This window comes from Diadema setosum, chromosome 11 (assembly GCF_964275005.1).
Source record: "Diadema setosum chromosome 11, eeDiaSeto1, whole genome shotgun sequence".
In the NCBI taxonomy this organism is placed as follows: Eukaryota; Metazoa; Echinodermata; class Echinoidea; order Diadematoida; family Diadematidae; genus Diadema; species Diadema setosum.
In genome coordinates this window covers 19,779,123-19,792,409 of record NC_092695.1, presented here as the reverse complement: position 1 = coordinate 19,792,409, position 13,287 = coordinate 19,779,123, and the positions used below count along the sequence as shown (strand labels likewise).

The window sequence follows — 13,287 nt, the reverse complement described above, 5'->3', positions numbered from 1 at the left end:
TTGAAATCCTCTTCAGCACACTCTTCACTTTCAAGTCTAATAACTTTTTAAAAGATAATGCTACTGCTTTGAAAGATTAAGCGTTTGAATAGACACTGTACTTCAGAGCCTTTTTTTTCTCAGTTCACACTTTTCCAGAGTGTGTGCTTTCTTTCCAGTATTGAGATAGGTTAGGAGAGTTCATTTGAATTGAGTTGTACATCATTTTAAAGCTTAGTGTCTGTTCTTTCAGGATCTGCCCTTATCTAAAAATCCATATCTGGCGACTTTTTTGTTGGTTTTGTGATGCAGGGTCGCATATATATCAAAGAAATGGATCAGTGAAATTTGATAAAAATCAGACACACACTGAAAGTTATGGACTGTTAAAGTTTAGAGAGTATTATCACAATTTGGCAACTCTGTGTGGTGTTGGTGTTGAGCAGCTCTCCATAAGGTTTGTTCACAAAAGGTCGCTAATTTTCATTTTTCTCCCGAGAAAAAGTGACTTCAGACTTGTTCTCGGTATATGATAAGAGCAATGTGTTTGTACATGTTTTACTCTGTGCATAAGTTCTGTCTGTGCCCAGATATTTGAGATAAATGAAACCAGTTAATTTTGTGTACAAAACAAATGGAGAGCTGCTCAATGCTTTCATCACACGCAGTTGCCCATGTATTGTATTTTCTAAACTTTAACCTGTTGAAGATGAGTCCCGAGTATACTTGGGCATCTATGGAAAATGCGTGTTGTAGCAAAATCAAGCTGTCCTCAACAGGTTAATAGTTCATAACTGTTTGTGTGTGTGTCTGATTTCTTTCCAAAGTTTTCACTGATCTACTTCTTGGATTTTTTCTGTTTTCATACAAAACGACTTAGTATCAGGATTGAATTTCCCTTAAGATACATCGTAAGTTGTCAAAACAGAAATGTGTTTGCATGAAAATGTTGAACTGACAATGTACTGCGAACATAAAAAGCGCTTAGTACCTTCGGAGAGTGCCAAATTGATGCATACTTCAAGACATCACAAGTGCTATCAAAGTGTTTCAACACCTGTTTTATTGTGCAGATTCCATCACATGCGTGACTGATCCCACTGTGTACTGTGTGCACCTGCTGTTTCAGTAAACATATTTTACACAGAAAGAGATCTCTTCATTGGTGATTGTGTTAAACAGATTATCACGTCTCTGAATAAAGAATAGCATGGGTGAATTGTGACAGGGCACTATAAAGCAGACAATAGTTGTTTGAGCTTAGTTAACTATGGTCCTCTGAAAATAGGCTTGTGATTAACATTGTTTTTCCATGTCAGATTGTATTTTGTTTTTTGTTTTTGTTTTGTTTTTGTTTTTGTGTGTTTTTTGCTTTTCAGGCCAGGCATGATACACCAATTTACTAACACATTGAAACTCCCACCTATCCACTCTACCAACAAGGAAATGTACTCACACAAACATGTACAGTGACACAATAATTAAATGAAATTGAAGCAAAGAGAAAAGAGAGAAAAAATGACAAAGATTTGTTTTACCCTCCATATAAAGGCCCATGTTATGTTTGATGAATTTGAATGACAGAATAATGATTTTGTTTGAAAAATGATGAATTCTAGCATTTCTTAATTTCTCTTCAGCAGAGACAAATATCAGTGACAGTTCAATTGATGAATTTGAATGATTTATTTTTAAATTTGATTGACAAGAAATAACTTTATGAAAGAAAATTTGACTAAATCAAATCGCAAGGATTTGAATGCTGTAAGCTTCTCCAGATGAAGTGGAATTTAAAATTGATAAAGGTGACTGAAGAGATGGTGAAAATGAGCAGAAAGATGTATAGTATAATTTTATTTCAATACAGAGTGCTTCTCCGTAAGCAGCTGAGTGATGCACAGGCCGAGATCACGCTTCTGAATGAGAAACTCCGGCAGGTAAGCTAGTCGTGTTCTTGACGACTTATAGAACATGACAGCTTCCACCGTCAGTGGAGCAATTAACCATGGCTGTACCCCTCTCGTCCAAAAAATTTACCAAAACTGGCATAGTTATAACCGGATAGTTTGATAGTACCACAGTTGCAATGTGCTTATCAGTGTAAGAAGTTTGTTCACTCTGTGTAATTGGTTCTAGGGTTGAGTCTCCCCACAAAGATGCAGATATATGAGCATTTTGAAAGTGCAGGAAAGTGGGAAAGTCACACATGATTAAGTACTTGTCCCTTGCTATTAATAGATATCAGCATTGATAGACATTAACAATCATTCCTTGACAATTTTAGAGTAAGTCTGATAATTTGTTTGATGTACAAGATATTCAGAGTTAATATCAGTCAAGCTTGAAATGGCTGTGAAATCCTGAAATTCTAAATGTTATGTTTAAAATCACAAAGACATAGGGAAAGTGATTACATCTTTTCGATGAACAGATTTCTATCATAGCAAAAGTGATTGGTTTTGGTATGTTATATCAACAGTGTAGTTTTGTATCATATCTTAATGTACAAGATTATATTTGTAGAATGAGCACATAAGTAGTTGAAGAAGAATATTGCTGTGTTACAAAGAATTTGATGGCTGACTTTCTTCATAAATAATCATGTATATGTATATTTACATATTGCAATAAAAAGAAAAAAAAGAAAAAGTTTACCATTTCTAGATCTGAAATTGGAAATAAGTTAATCTGACCAGATGCATTCTCCATTTGAAGCATGCTTTGTTTTAATGTACTTTGAGTGATGAAAAAGTGGTGATGCATTTCTGTGCTATCAGGATGTATATGATGTGTGTGTTTATGTGTATGTTAGAGTTGGGTCTGTATAATTGGTATGATGATTTCATAATGGAGTGCATTTCCATTTTATTGTCTGACTCAAGAGCGAGAGTGGTCACTCCCAGCAGCGTGTCCAGTTCAGATCGGCCATTGAAGACCTGCAGGCAAGACTGAATGAAACCATTGTTGGGAGGGACTCGGTTCTGGAGCTCAGGTGAGAAAAAAGAAAAATATGACTATACCGTATGTGTGGTACATAACTGTACATGTACATATGTTATATATGTTCAGAACATTCAGTTCAAGGTCAAATATGAAATCCTGCATATTGAATTGAATGCATTTTTTTTTTTTTGCTTAACATAGTTAATGCAGTTGTCCTAAGTTTCTTTCAATGTTTGACTCAATAAAATTGTTTTTGTATGTTTAGGTTTTTTTTCTGTTTAGGATGAGGGTTTTTTTACTCCACTCATCAAAATGATCAATTTACTCTCCAACCTCCCCCCCCCCCCCCTTCTGCTCCTTAGGAAGCGTGAGTCCGAGGGCCAAGAGAAGATGATTGCCCAGCTCCAGCAGTCGGTCAAAGACCTCGACACTGCTAACCGGCAACATGAGAAGGTCAGATTCTCTCCACCATCTTTAATCTTGTAGTAAACAATTTTTTTTAATTTTTTTTTTTTTTTTTTTTTTTGGGGGGGGAATTACTGGTAGTGTTCTTACTTGCTGGGAAATGCTGTTTTGTAAGATGCAAACAAGAGCTTTGACTGTCAATCTCTGAGTTTGCTGAAAAATTCAGTGACCGTGCTAGACTATTAAGTCCTTTTATACACTTCCAATTACCAACCAAGCCTGTCTTGAATGGACTGGACAAACTGATTCGTGTTAGGGGATTATGAAGGGGTGTTGTTATTGTTCATGGATCTTGTGTCCACTGCCAGTTATCAACTGTTCTGTTGTATTAAAAACAGGGGAGAAATCATGCCTACCAGAACCACGGATGGATGGGAGAAGGGGATTGGAGGGTAGGAGTAAAGGGGATGTCTTGGATATTGAGGGTGATGTGTAAAGAGGCCTGTCATCACCACCCATCCAGATGGTCTGATAAGAACCTGCAGAAACAGAGTAGTGACGTAACAGCAGCAAACAAAGCGAACAAGAAAAAAGGGTGCAGTGACAACATTAGGAGGTTCTGCCAATGAAAGGCTCCAATTTGTTCACTTTGTGTCGCACCAAACCATGAGACTGTTTAGTACAGAAGATTCACTAATCCCAGAACAACATCACTGATCCTGATCCTACTTTAATGCCTTCACACAAATGATGACCATAATCACCCAGGCATTACATGTCCCTCCATGGAGCCATTGTTCCTGAACTACTCTCTAGTGTACTTGAGAAAAGTTATTGAATTCCATTCAATGTTTGTTTAATCTGATTGGCACATTGACACCTCAATCAAGACTCCACTTCCTCCCTCCTTCCAATGGTTTGCTTATCTTCAAATCTTTGCTTTAGGCCATGCGGGACGCCGGCCACAGAATCAACTCCCTCCAGAAAGCCGTCGACGCGAGCGCCTCGGCTTTGCAGCACATTCACTCCCTGGTTTGGTCCAGAGACCGGCTTCCTGGACCTGCAGTTCACCGACTTGATGATGGCGCGCGGCCCCCTCCCCCGAATCTCATCGTGAGACTGGTGGAGGACAGTCTTAAAGAGAAGGCAAAGAGGATTGAAGAGCTTGAGAGGGATAGTGCAGAGGTGAAGAAGGATCTGGCTGAGACAAAGAAGGAGGCTGAGGTGAAGACTAGGCTACTGGCTGAAGAACACAGGGAAAAGTGAGTTTGCCGTGTTGTGAGCAGGAATCACATCTTGAGGAATCATGTCTTGTTGGAAATATTGAGCTCACAAGATTCAAAGTTGGAGTTCATGTCCTGAACACGGAAAGAAGTGAGATCGCAATGTTTTGTTCAGGACCCGGACTCATACTTTCATTTCAAGTTGCTGTTCATATGCACTTGTCAGAATTGTAGAAGTCTGAGCCGAGGATGAGCAAAAATAGAATGTAAATTACATACGTAATATATGCCTGCTAAATATTTTTGCATGGAAAAGCTGTTCTGTGACAACTTTTTACACTGATTTTGTAGTGTACCCTAACATTCCTAATCCAAGATGAACAAGTTGTTGCAATGTACATGTAATCTTTTACACTCGACCAGGTGATTGGGCCTATGTGTAACTATCCACATCACAAGAACTACTACACTCATGACCTTTTTAGTATAGCTAAAAAGCCAATTTTGTTAGACCATGCATTTTGTGTCACATGGCTGATTTATTATGATAGAGCTGTGTTGTGCAGTGATTGTATAAGACGTCAAAGCCAGTGCTTGTAATAGTAGAATGAAGGCACTCAATATATTGTCACTTGCTTGGATTTACACTGCTCTGTATTGCCCCAAAGCCGATATGTACCTGACCAGTGAATGTAAACACGGTTCTTTGTGATGTCATTCCAGGCTCCTTCAGCTGAGCGGGGACCAAGAGAAGCAGTTAGAGGCCCTAACCCAGAGGGCTGCGAATGCCAGGCAGCAGGCGGCTGGACTGCAGGCACAGCTCACTGATTTACAGTATGTACCCACCCCCAATATAATGAAGGAATGTTGTATCCACATTGTATACTCGATTATCAACATACTGGGGGTATTGTATGATAGTTCACTAGTCTTCAAAACACCATGGAAGGTGTACAATATCTGTCACTGTACCTTGCTTTGACTGTGTGTGATCAAGAGTCTTGATTATGTACATGTTTTGAATGTTTGTGTATTTATCATAAGTCATTGCAAGACATCAAACTGATATGCCAAGTACAAAGATGAAAGATACAATGTGTCCCATGCAGTGGTTTGCAGTGAGTTATATGAAGAATTGTTGAGTGAAAACTGTGCATGCTGTTTTAAGGATGTCTGTGAATTCTGACCTAGACTACTTTTTGTCGTCAATGTTACGTGTGATGTGGCTTCTCCCATGAAGGAGAGGCAGAAAAAAAAAACAACAGCAAACATCAAACCAAACAGGAAACACACTGGTTTCATATAATGTAGACTAATTTAGACTCAAGTTACACTGTACATTTTGTTTAGTGCTTTTGAGTACAAAGAGAAAGTACTGACAGAACATCTTATCATTTCTCAATACATCTTAACTGTCTCATATGTGCCATAAAAGCTTAGTATACTTTTCAAAATTTCTAAAAAACAAAGAGAAAACATTGCAGATCCTCGCCATTATTTTTGGTAGTTGCATGGAAATAGATTTCTAAAAGCTTGTGTTAAAAAAAAAAAAGTTCATCAAATCCCTCAATTTTAAATACAGTCATAATACAGGTACAACCCTGGGATTTATCAGCAAGCACAGTTTTCCATCTAAAAGCTTTATACCAAACAATGAGGCAACTTTTTCTTTTTGCGCTATGATGCATAGAGAAGCATAAGTATGTGCAGAAACTCTCAACCCCACCTCACCATGAAAAAAAAATACAGTTGATTCTTTCCTAATGATAAGTTCTTCCATACTTTTTATCCCCCCCCCCAAAAAAAAAAAAAAAAAAAAAAATGTATATACATGCTTACAATGTAGGTTGTGCAATTTCCATGCTTTCATCTTGTTTCCGTGCCAAGACATGCAAAATGAGAAAATTTGCTCAGTGGAGACACCACTCAAGATGCGTTGTGCGTGATCAAGGACCCCAAAATAGAAAAGATGATGATTGTTGTCATAATTGGTAGAGAGTCTGGTGCCATGGTACTTGTGATATATTGATATTGATCCAAGTTGGAACTAATTCTTTTCTTGCCGCTTCGAGCACCGGTGGCGGCGCTGTGCCACTTGCAGCATTGGGATTGTTTGCGGAGCGTGCTCATCCCGAGCCTAGGTGTTGACAGCTTGCCAGAGATCGAGGGAAGATGTTGAAATTGATGTGTTGGTTGAGTTGGTTGTTTTGTTTTTTCTTCACACGATCAGATGCTATAGCAAGACACTTCAGCATGTTTACACTGACATCATAAAAATCACTTGTGACCAGTCACCAACAAAACAGGACTTAAGTCACAATGTTGATCTTCCAGAAGTTTCAAAGCTGCCCAATAGTGTCCCTTTGCTATTGAAATGATGCATGTCAATCAAATTTATGCCAGCATTGTCTGACAATTGACGACAAAATCATTGGGGAAAACATACTCATCTATCATAATCATGTCAATATTAATTAGAGAGTCTGGAGACTCTGAACATGTTGGAATGTATGGAGAAGAAGTTTCTTGAGTATGTCTGGAATCATCTTGCAGAACATCAGAGTACCTGATTGTGCTGTAGCCTATTGTTACTTCTTAAACTGGCAGAGGCTTTGCAAACAAAAACACAAGTGTGGATTGAAGTACTTGACTCTTTGTCCAAGGTTGATGGACACATTCGTCAGCCTTTCCCTTGTCTGTGACATTGTGAGGGTCCGCACACTTGAACTTTGACCTGTCTTCTATACACCTCACTGTTTCCCTACTCAACTATTTGCTTGCCGTTTTTACATTCTTTATTTTCTGATCTCTTTTCACAAAGAACTGATCTGAAAAAAAAAAAAGTTCGAAACTTTTTTATTGCTCATGGAGTTCTCCTTTTAGGTGACTTTGTGTTCAAGACTGGTGTCATGACGATAGTCTAGATGATGTCTAGCTCTACAGAAATTTTCAGACAGACCCACTCCAGAATGGTGTCTTGCTGTCTGTGGGTTATATCAAAATGTTCTCATCGCCAAATGCTGTCGTAGAATTTGTTCATTATTTTGGAGTATTGCTGGACGTTGTGGTGCTCTCGTGGATGCAGCATCTTCGACAAGAAGGCGATCGAGCAGAATTTCCAGTTGTAGTGTTCTATCTATCAATTACAGTGTATTTCTTCCATTTTTTTTTTTTTTTTTAACGTTTACTGCAAAAGTAATCACCATGTAGATCCGATCTGTTTTAGAAATATATATATTTTTTTGCTACTTATCACTGTCATACTGTATAAGCTGTTACTTTGCGTACAGATATTTTCGCGAATGAAGAAGTCTCAGACATTTTTGCGATTTGACATCGTGGCTACCGTAAATGTATTATTAGGCTATCATATGGCGACATTTTCGCGTGTTGTAAATTCACGGTCCAACAGTGACTTGTGAAATTCACAAATATTAAACCCTCTTGAAAATAACAGCTTATACAGTAAATCTCTGATTACAGGTAAATGCAAGACAGTTGCAAAAATGGCTGTATAGATAAATGTGACATTTTTTGTTGTTGTTGTTGTGAAGATGAGCAGCTGTTACCTATGGCTAGAGCAATATTGTATGCAGAGAGCTGAAGACGTATAGTGATAATGGTACATATACAGTTGCTGTTAAAAGTGCTTACGCAGTGGATTCATATCATTGTGATAAGTTGCCCTGGACTCCAACAATGTCATGTTTCCCAGCATTGTGATGTCATCATGAGGTATATATAAGTCAGCATGTGTTGAAAAAAAAAAAATATATATATATGTATCTTCTATCTGTTCTCTTACTTCAGAGATCAGTCAAGCAAGCAGATTGCCCTGAGGACAATGGAGCTCACCACCTTGGAGAGCCAGTATGAGGCACTGAAGAAGGAGATGGAGGCTGAAAGAAAGGAAGCCAGGCACAAGGTGACTCTAGCTCCAAGTACATGTACATGTCTCTATTTATCACAAGACACAATTTTGAGATGTTGGGTTTCCCCAGTTCGTCATTGGCAATCTACAAGAAAAAAAAAGATTATGATAATGAATAAGTAAATAATAATAATAATGACAATAATAATAATAATAAGATAGAGAAGTACCAAGACCTTGCCAGAGAGCTTCGCCGCCTGTGGAATATGAGAACGAAGGTGATCCCTATTGTCGTTGGAGCACTCGGAACAACGCCAAAGCAGCTGCGACGGCACTTGGACGACGTTGGTGTGCCCGATCGAGTGCAAACGCTCCAAAAAGCAGCATTGCTGGGGACGGCACGAATCCTGAGAAAAGTACTGGAAGTCTAAGGTTCCAGGATGGAACTTGACGTGATATTAATCTCCAAGAGATATCTTGTGAAGACAGAGATTACAATAATGATAATAATAACAATAATGACAATAATAATAATAATAATAATAATGATAATAATAACAATAATAATAATAATAATGATAATAATAATAATAATAATAATAATAATAATAATAATAATAATAATAATAATGATAATGATAATGATAATGATAATAATAATAATAATAATAATAATAATAATAATAATAATAATGATAATAATGATAATGATAATAATAATAATAATAATAGTAATAGTAATAGTAATAATAATAATAATCATAATCATAATGATAATAATAATAACAATAATGATAATGAAAAAAAATCAATTGGTTTGTACTGCCTACAGTAAGTATTGTCAAGTGTGACCTTTCTGTTACAGGCTGATTACCTGGGTAATTTTTTAGTTCTATAAAGTACATCTGTACAGGGAATTCCATTTTAGACAAAATGTCTGATGCTTTACCATGTAGCCATGATGGAACCCCACGGTAGTATAATTTACAGACCTTCAAAGTGTTGAACATCTTCACCTAAGTTACTAATTCATGTCACCAAACTGAATAGCTGGAATTGTTGTTATTGTTTTTACTCCAGACAAAGATCTCTGGGGAATGAATGATTTTTTTTTTTCACAAATTCAATGTTTAATGTATTTTTACCCCATCCTTCTTTCTGTAGATTGAATCCATGACAAATGAATTGGATACCAACAGAGCTAACATGCAGGCAGCCAGGGAAGAGATCTCCAATCTCCAGCTCACGTTAGCCAATGCCAACATAAATCTGCAGACAAACAAGGTATCAGCTCTATCAACAAAACATTTGATGCTAAGTCCTGATGTGAGGAGTGTGTGGTGACTACATACTTTTGTGCAAATTATGTTATGTCATAATTCAAATTATGGAAGACTGAAGTGCCCAGTTTTTCACTCATATTTTTTCTTTTTAAGCTAGGGAGACATGAAGACAATTGCCCAACTGAATTAGTATTGAATGGCAACAGTTGATATGTTTTCATGCAAATATTCTTATTGAATCCTGATGTGTGTCTCCAACAAGCCTCCAAAAAGAAATGTTATTAAATTTTTGTTTGTTTTTATTTTTCTGTTCATTGCTCACGAGTGGATCATACAAAGTAACCAAAGTAGGCAACTCCTTCAATGGTCATTAAAAGTGCAAAGTAACTCTTTAGTAGCATGCATATCAAGATTTCTTTTCATGAACAAGCATTTGATTTAAGCTCAAAAGCAAATGCGAGAGTGCGCAGAATCTTCAAAGAAATCAGTAGAGGGCTAATGCTATTCTGCTTCTTAACTGAAGATGCAAAGAAATCCATGATCTTTAGTTGTAGTAGTTTTCATCTTAAAGGACAAGTTCACTTAATTACATGTGTGGATTGAGTGAATGCAGCAATATTAGTAGAGCACATCAGTAAAAGTTTGAGGAAATCAGACAATCCATTCAGAAGTTATGAACTTTTATATTGTGCAGCCATGGCTGAATGAGAAGACGTGATTTCACGTATGTACAATGATACTTAAAAAAATTGTAAAGAGAATTTCACAAAATTTATTTTTTTTAAAATGAAAAGTACACATTCCCTTGACATGTTACTGACACATGTCAAAGGTAACATTGTTCCCCTTGCTTTCTGAAAGAGGTAAGTCAAGGGCTCTTTCATTTTACTAGAAATATTAATATACAATGTAATTATGTTGAATTCTGCTTAAATAGTTTCCTTATATCGTTGTCCTGAAGTGATGTCACAAACTGTTTTAGTCTTCTCATCCAGCGATGGTGGCACTAAAAATTTTAAAAGCCATAACTTTTGAACAGATTGTCTGATTTTCCTCAAACTTTCACTGATGTCTTCTATTTATTCTACCAATATTGCTTCATTAATCCACAATCCACACATCTAATTAGGTGAACTTATCCTGTAATTTGGCCTTCTGCTTGAATCCAGGAAAAGCTGCTCGCCCTGCAGTCCCAGCTGAGGGAGGAGGAGGAGAAGACGGAAGAGCTGCGATCTCAGGAGGGTCAGCGGCTGACCAACATGCAGCGAGAGCTGGAGGACCGGTCACTGGAGGTCAGACACATGGAGGAGATCCTGGTCTCTTACAAAGAGCAAGCCCAGTCCCAGCTGCAACAAAAGGTACTTTAAAAGCAGAAACTTTCGCATGCATGAAACTTACATGAATTCGCTAAAACCGAGATTCGCAAAAGTAAAATACACTCGGAGGTGTGTTTTTTTTTTCTACACAATGCATTGGATGCCGTAGCAATTCGCAAAATTTTCTGCTGCGAAAATGGCTGTCGGCTCAAGTTCACAATAGTTTCATGTCATGAATGCTTCTACTTTTACAATAACGTGGGGGTGGATGAACTTTCAAAGTGACTACTGTTTAGGCATACCATAGGATTTGCCGTGGTTTTTGTTTTTGTGAATTTTGCAAGGCAGTTGGTATTTGCAAAATTATCAACATGCAAAATATACTGCCTTTTGTATTTGAATATAAAATGCACTGTCTCAAATGTGGCAAATTGTGAACTTTGCTTTTCACAAAAACGATGATACTGATTTCTCTATCGTCATAAAGGAACTATGCAATACAAATACAAGTCAACTTTTGTTGATACCTTTTACAGATAACTTTATGTGGCCAAATGAATATCTGAATACAATTTAAAACATGTGCTATATATTTTATGATAGTTTTTCTACAATTTTATTCAGGTTACCTGGATATGCTCAGTAAAAGACTTCCAAACTAAGATTTTGCAATGACATCATCTGTCAGTCAGTACCAAAGTACTACTATGATCAACAAAAGACATTGTACTGTGTAGGGAAGCTGAAACAAAAGCATTCAGATGTCATAGTGTATCTAAAGCCTCGTAGTTATTCTGAAATCATCAAGATCACATAAAAAGTTATGCCCAGGCGGTTCCATCAAACGTCTTGTGTTCCAGGCCAGCACCCACAGAAGATTGAAAATTTGGTCCCTGCTTTAAAATACCAGGCATATCGGTAAAATTTTAGCTGCGAATTTAATGATCAGATTGCTTGTATATCATTTGATAACAGATGTTTGAGGTGCAGTGTGAGGAGCAGAAGAAGGCTGTGGAGAATTCTAGCAAGCTGCTCCAACAGATCGAGTCCCTTCAAGCAGAGAATAGCAAACTGTCTCTGGAGATCCTGAAGAAGACATCTGATTGTGATCAGTCCGAGCAGAGCAGGGATAGACTTAGCTCTGTGCTCGAGGAGACAACCTCCCAGTTCCAGGCCGCACAGGCCACCAATGACGATCTTAGTAGACAGCTGGAAGAGAAGTCTAAGATGGTGACCATCCTCATGCAGGAGAGAGATCACTACCAGGCACTGTGTGAGGAGAGAGTCAAGGAGTTAGACTCCGCCACCAGTCTGCAGAGCAGATTACAGGCCCAGCTCAAGGAGAAGGAGGTGCAGTACGAGGAGTTGTGCAAGCAGAGAGTGAGTCTCTCGCAGGTGGTCGAGTCCAATGAGAGGACCAGTGCCGAGGCTAGGCAGGAGAGGGAGAGCCTGATCAAACTCTTGGACGACAAGAATACCGAGTTGCAGGAGGTCAAAGGGGTTAAGGACGACCTCAACAGGAAGCTAAAGGTCAGGGAGAAGAGAGTGCAGTCGCTGGAGACGGAAGTAAAGACCTTGACAGGAGCTGTGGAAGAAAAGAACAGGGAGGTGGAGGCAGTCATTGAGGGAAAAGCAGGAATCCTGGAGGAACTCAAAACCGTGCAGGAAAAGGTCAGTCTTTAATTTCTCAACATTGTCATAATCTGTGATGTGTAGAAATGCGCACAACATGAGGTGATACTTTGCTATAGTTTACTATTTTGAAAAAGAAGATGTGTGTTGATATGTTAGAGAGACACAGGGAATGAAACTCGTATGTATCCAAGTTCATCAATGATTTCCTGGATATGTCACTAGTAACCGTCATCCTCGAGTTTCACAATTCTCTTTTAAAGAGGATAAAAACTCTCAAAGCTGTGATCACACAAACATGAAAAATGGTGTGAGGTTATTAGCAGGGTCTTCATTTTTAACATGCTCTCCTTTGATTGGCCCTTTTTGATCAGGTGATGCACCTGACTGCAGAGAAGGAGGTGCTCGAGACGCGGTACGTTGAGCTCGAGAAGACGACAGACAAGAGCAGCGGCCATCTTCAGCTCAGGATTCAAGCCCTTGAGCATGACCTTCAGCTGACCTTGGAGGCACTGAGAGCTACCAAGTCTGCGGATGCTCGGGGTAAGAGAGAACAAATAGTATGAATTCCACTTAGGTCATTCTGTTTCTGTTATGATGGGTGCATCAATGAAGACTTTAAATAAAAGACTAAT

General features: G+C 38.2%; 1 protein-coding gene across 1 annotated transcript in view; it reads left to right on the top strand.

Moving 5' to 3' along the window:
• The window catches only part of LOC140234825 (uncharacterized), a 31,117-nt gene that overhangs the window by 9,163 nt on the left and 8,667 nt on the right, over positions 1-13,287 (top strand). Inside the window, exons 6-15 of the mRNA XM_072314864.1 lie at positions 1,847-1,916; positions 2,862-2,971; positions 3,285-3,375; positions 4,273-4,589; positions 5,274-5,384; positions 8,361-8,475; positions 9,586-9,705; positions 10,874-11,062; positions 11,996-12,691; positions 13,027-13,195. Coding sequence (XP_072170965.1) covers positions 1,847-1,916; positions 2,862-2,971; positions 3,285-3,375; positions 4,273-4,589; positions 5,274-5,384; positions 8,361-8,475; positions 9,586-9,705; positions 10,874-11,062; positions 11,996-12,691; positions 13,027-13,195 — 1,988 coding nt within the window. The remainder of the gene's footprint in view (positions 1-1,846; positions 1,917-2,861; positions 2,972-3,284; positions 3,376-4,272; positions 4,590-5,273; positions 5,385-8,360; positions 8,476-9,585; positions 9,706-10,873; positions 11,063-11,995; positions 12,692-13,026; positions 13,196-13,287) is intronic.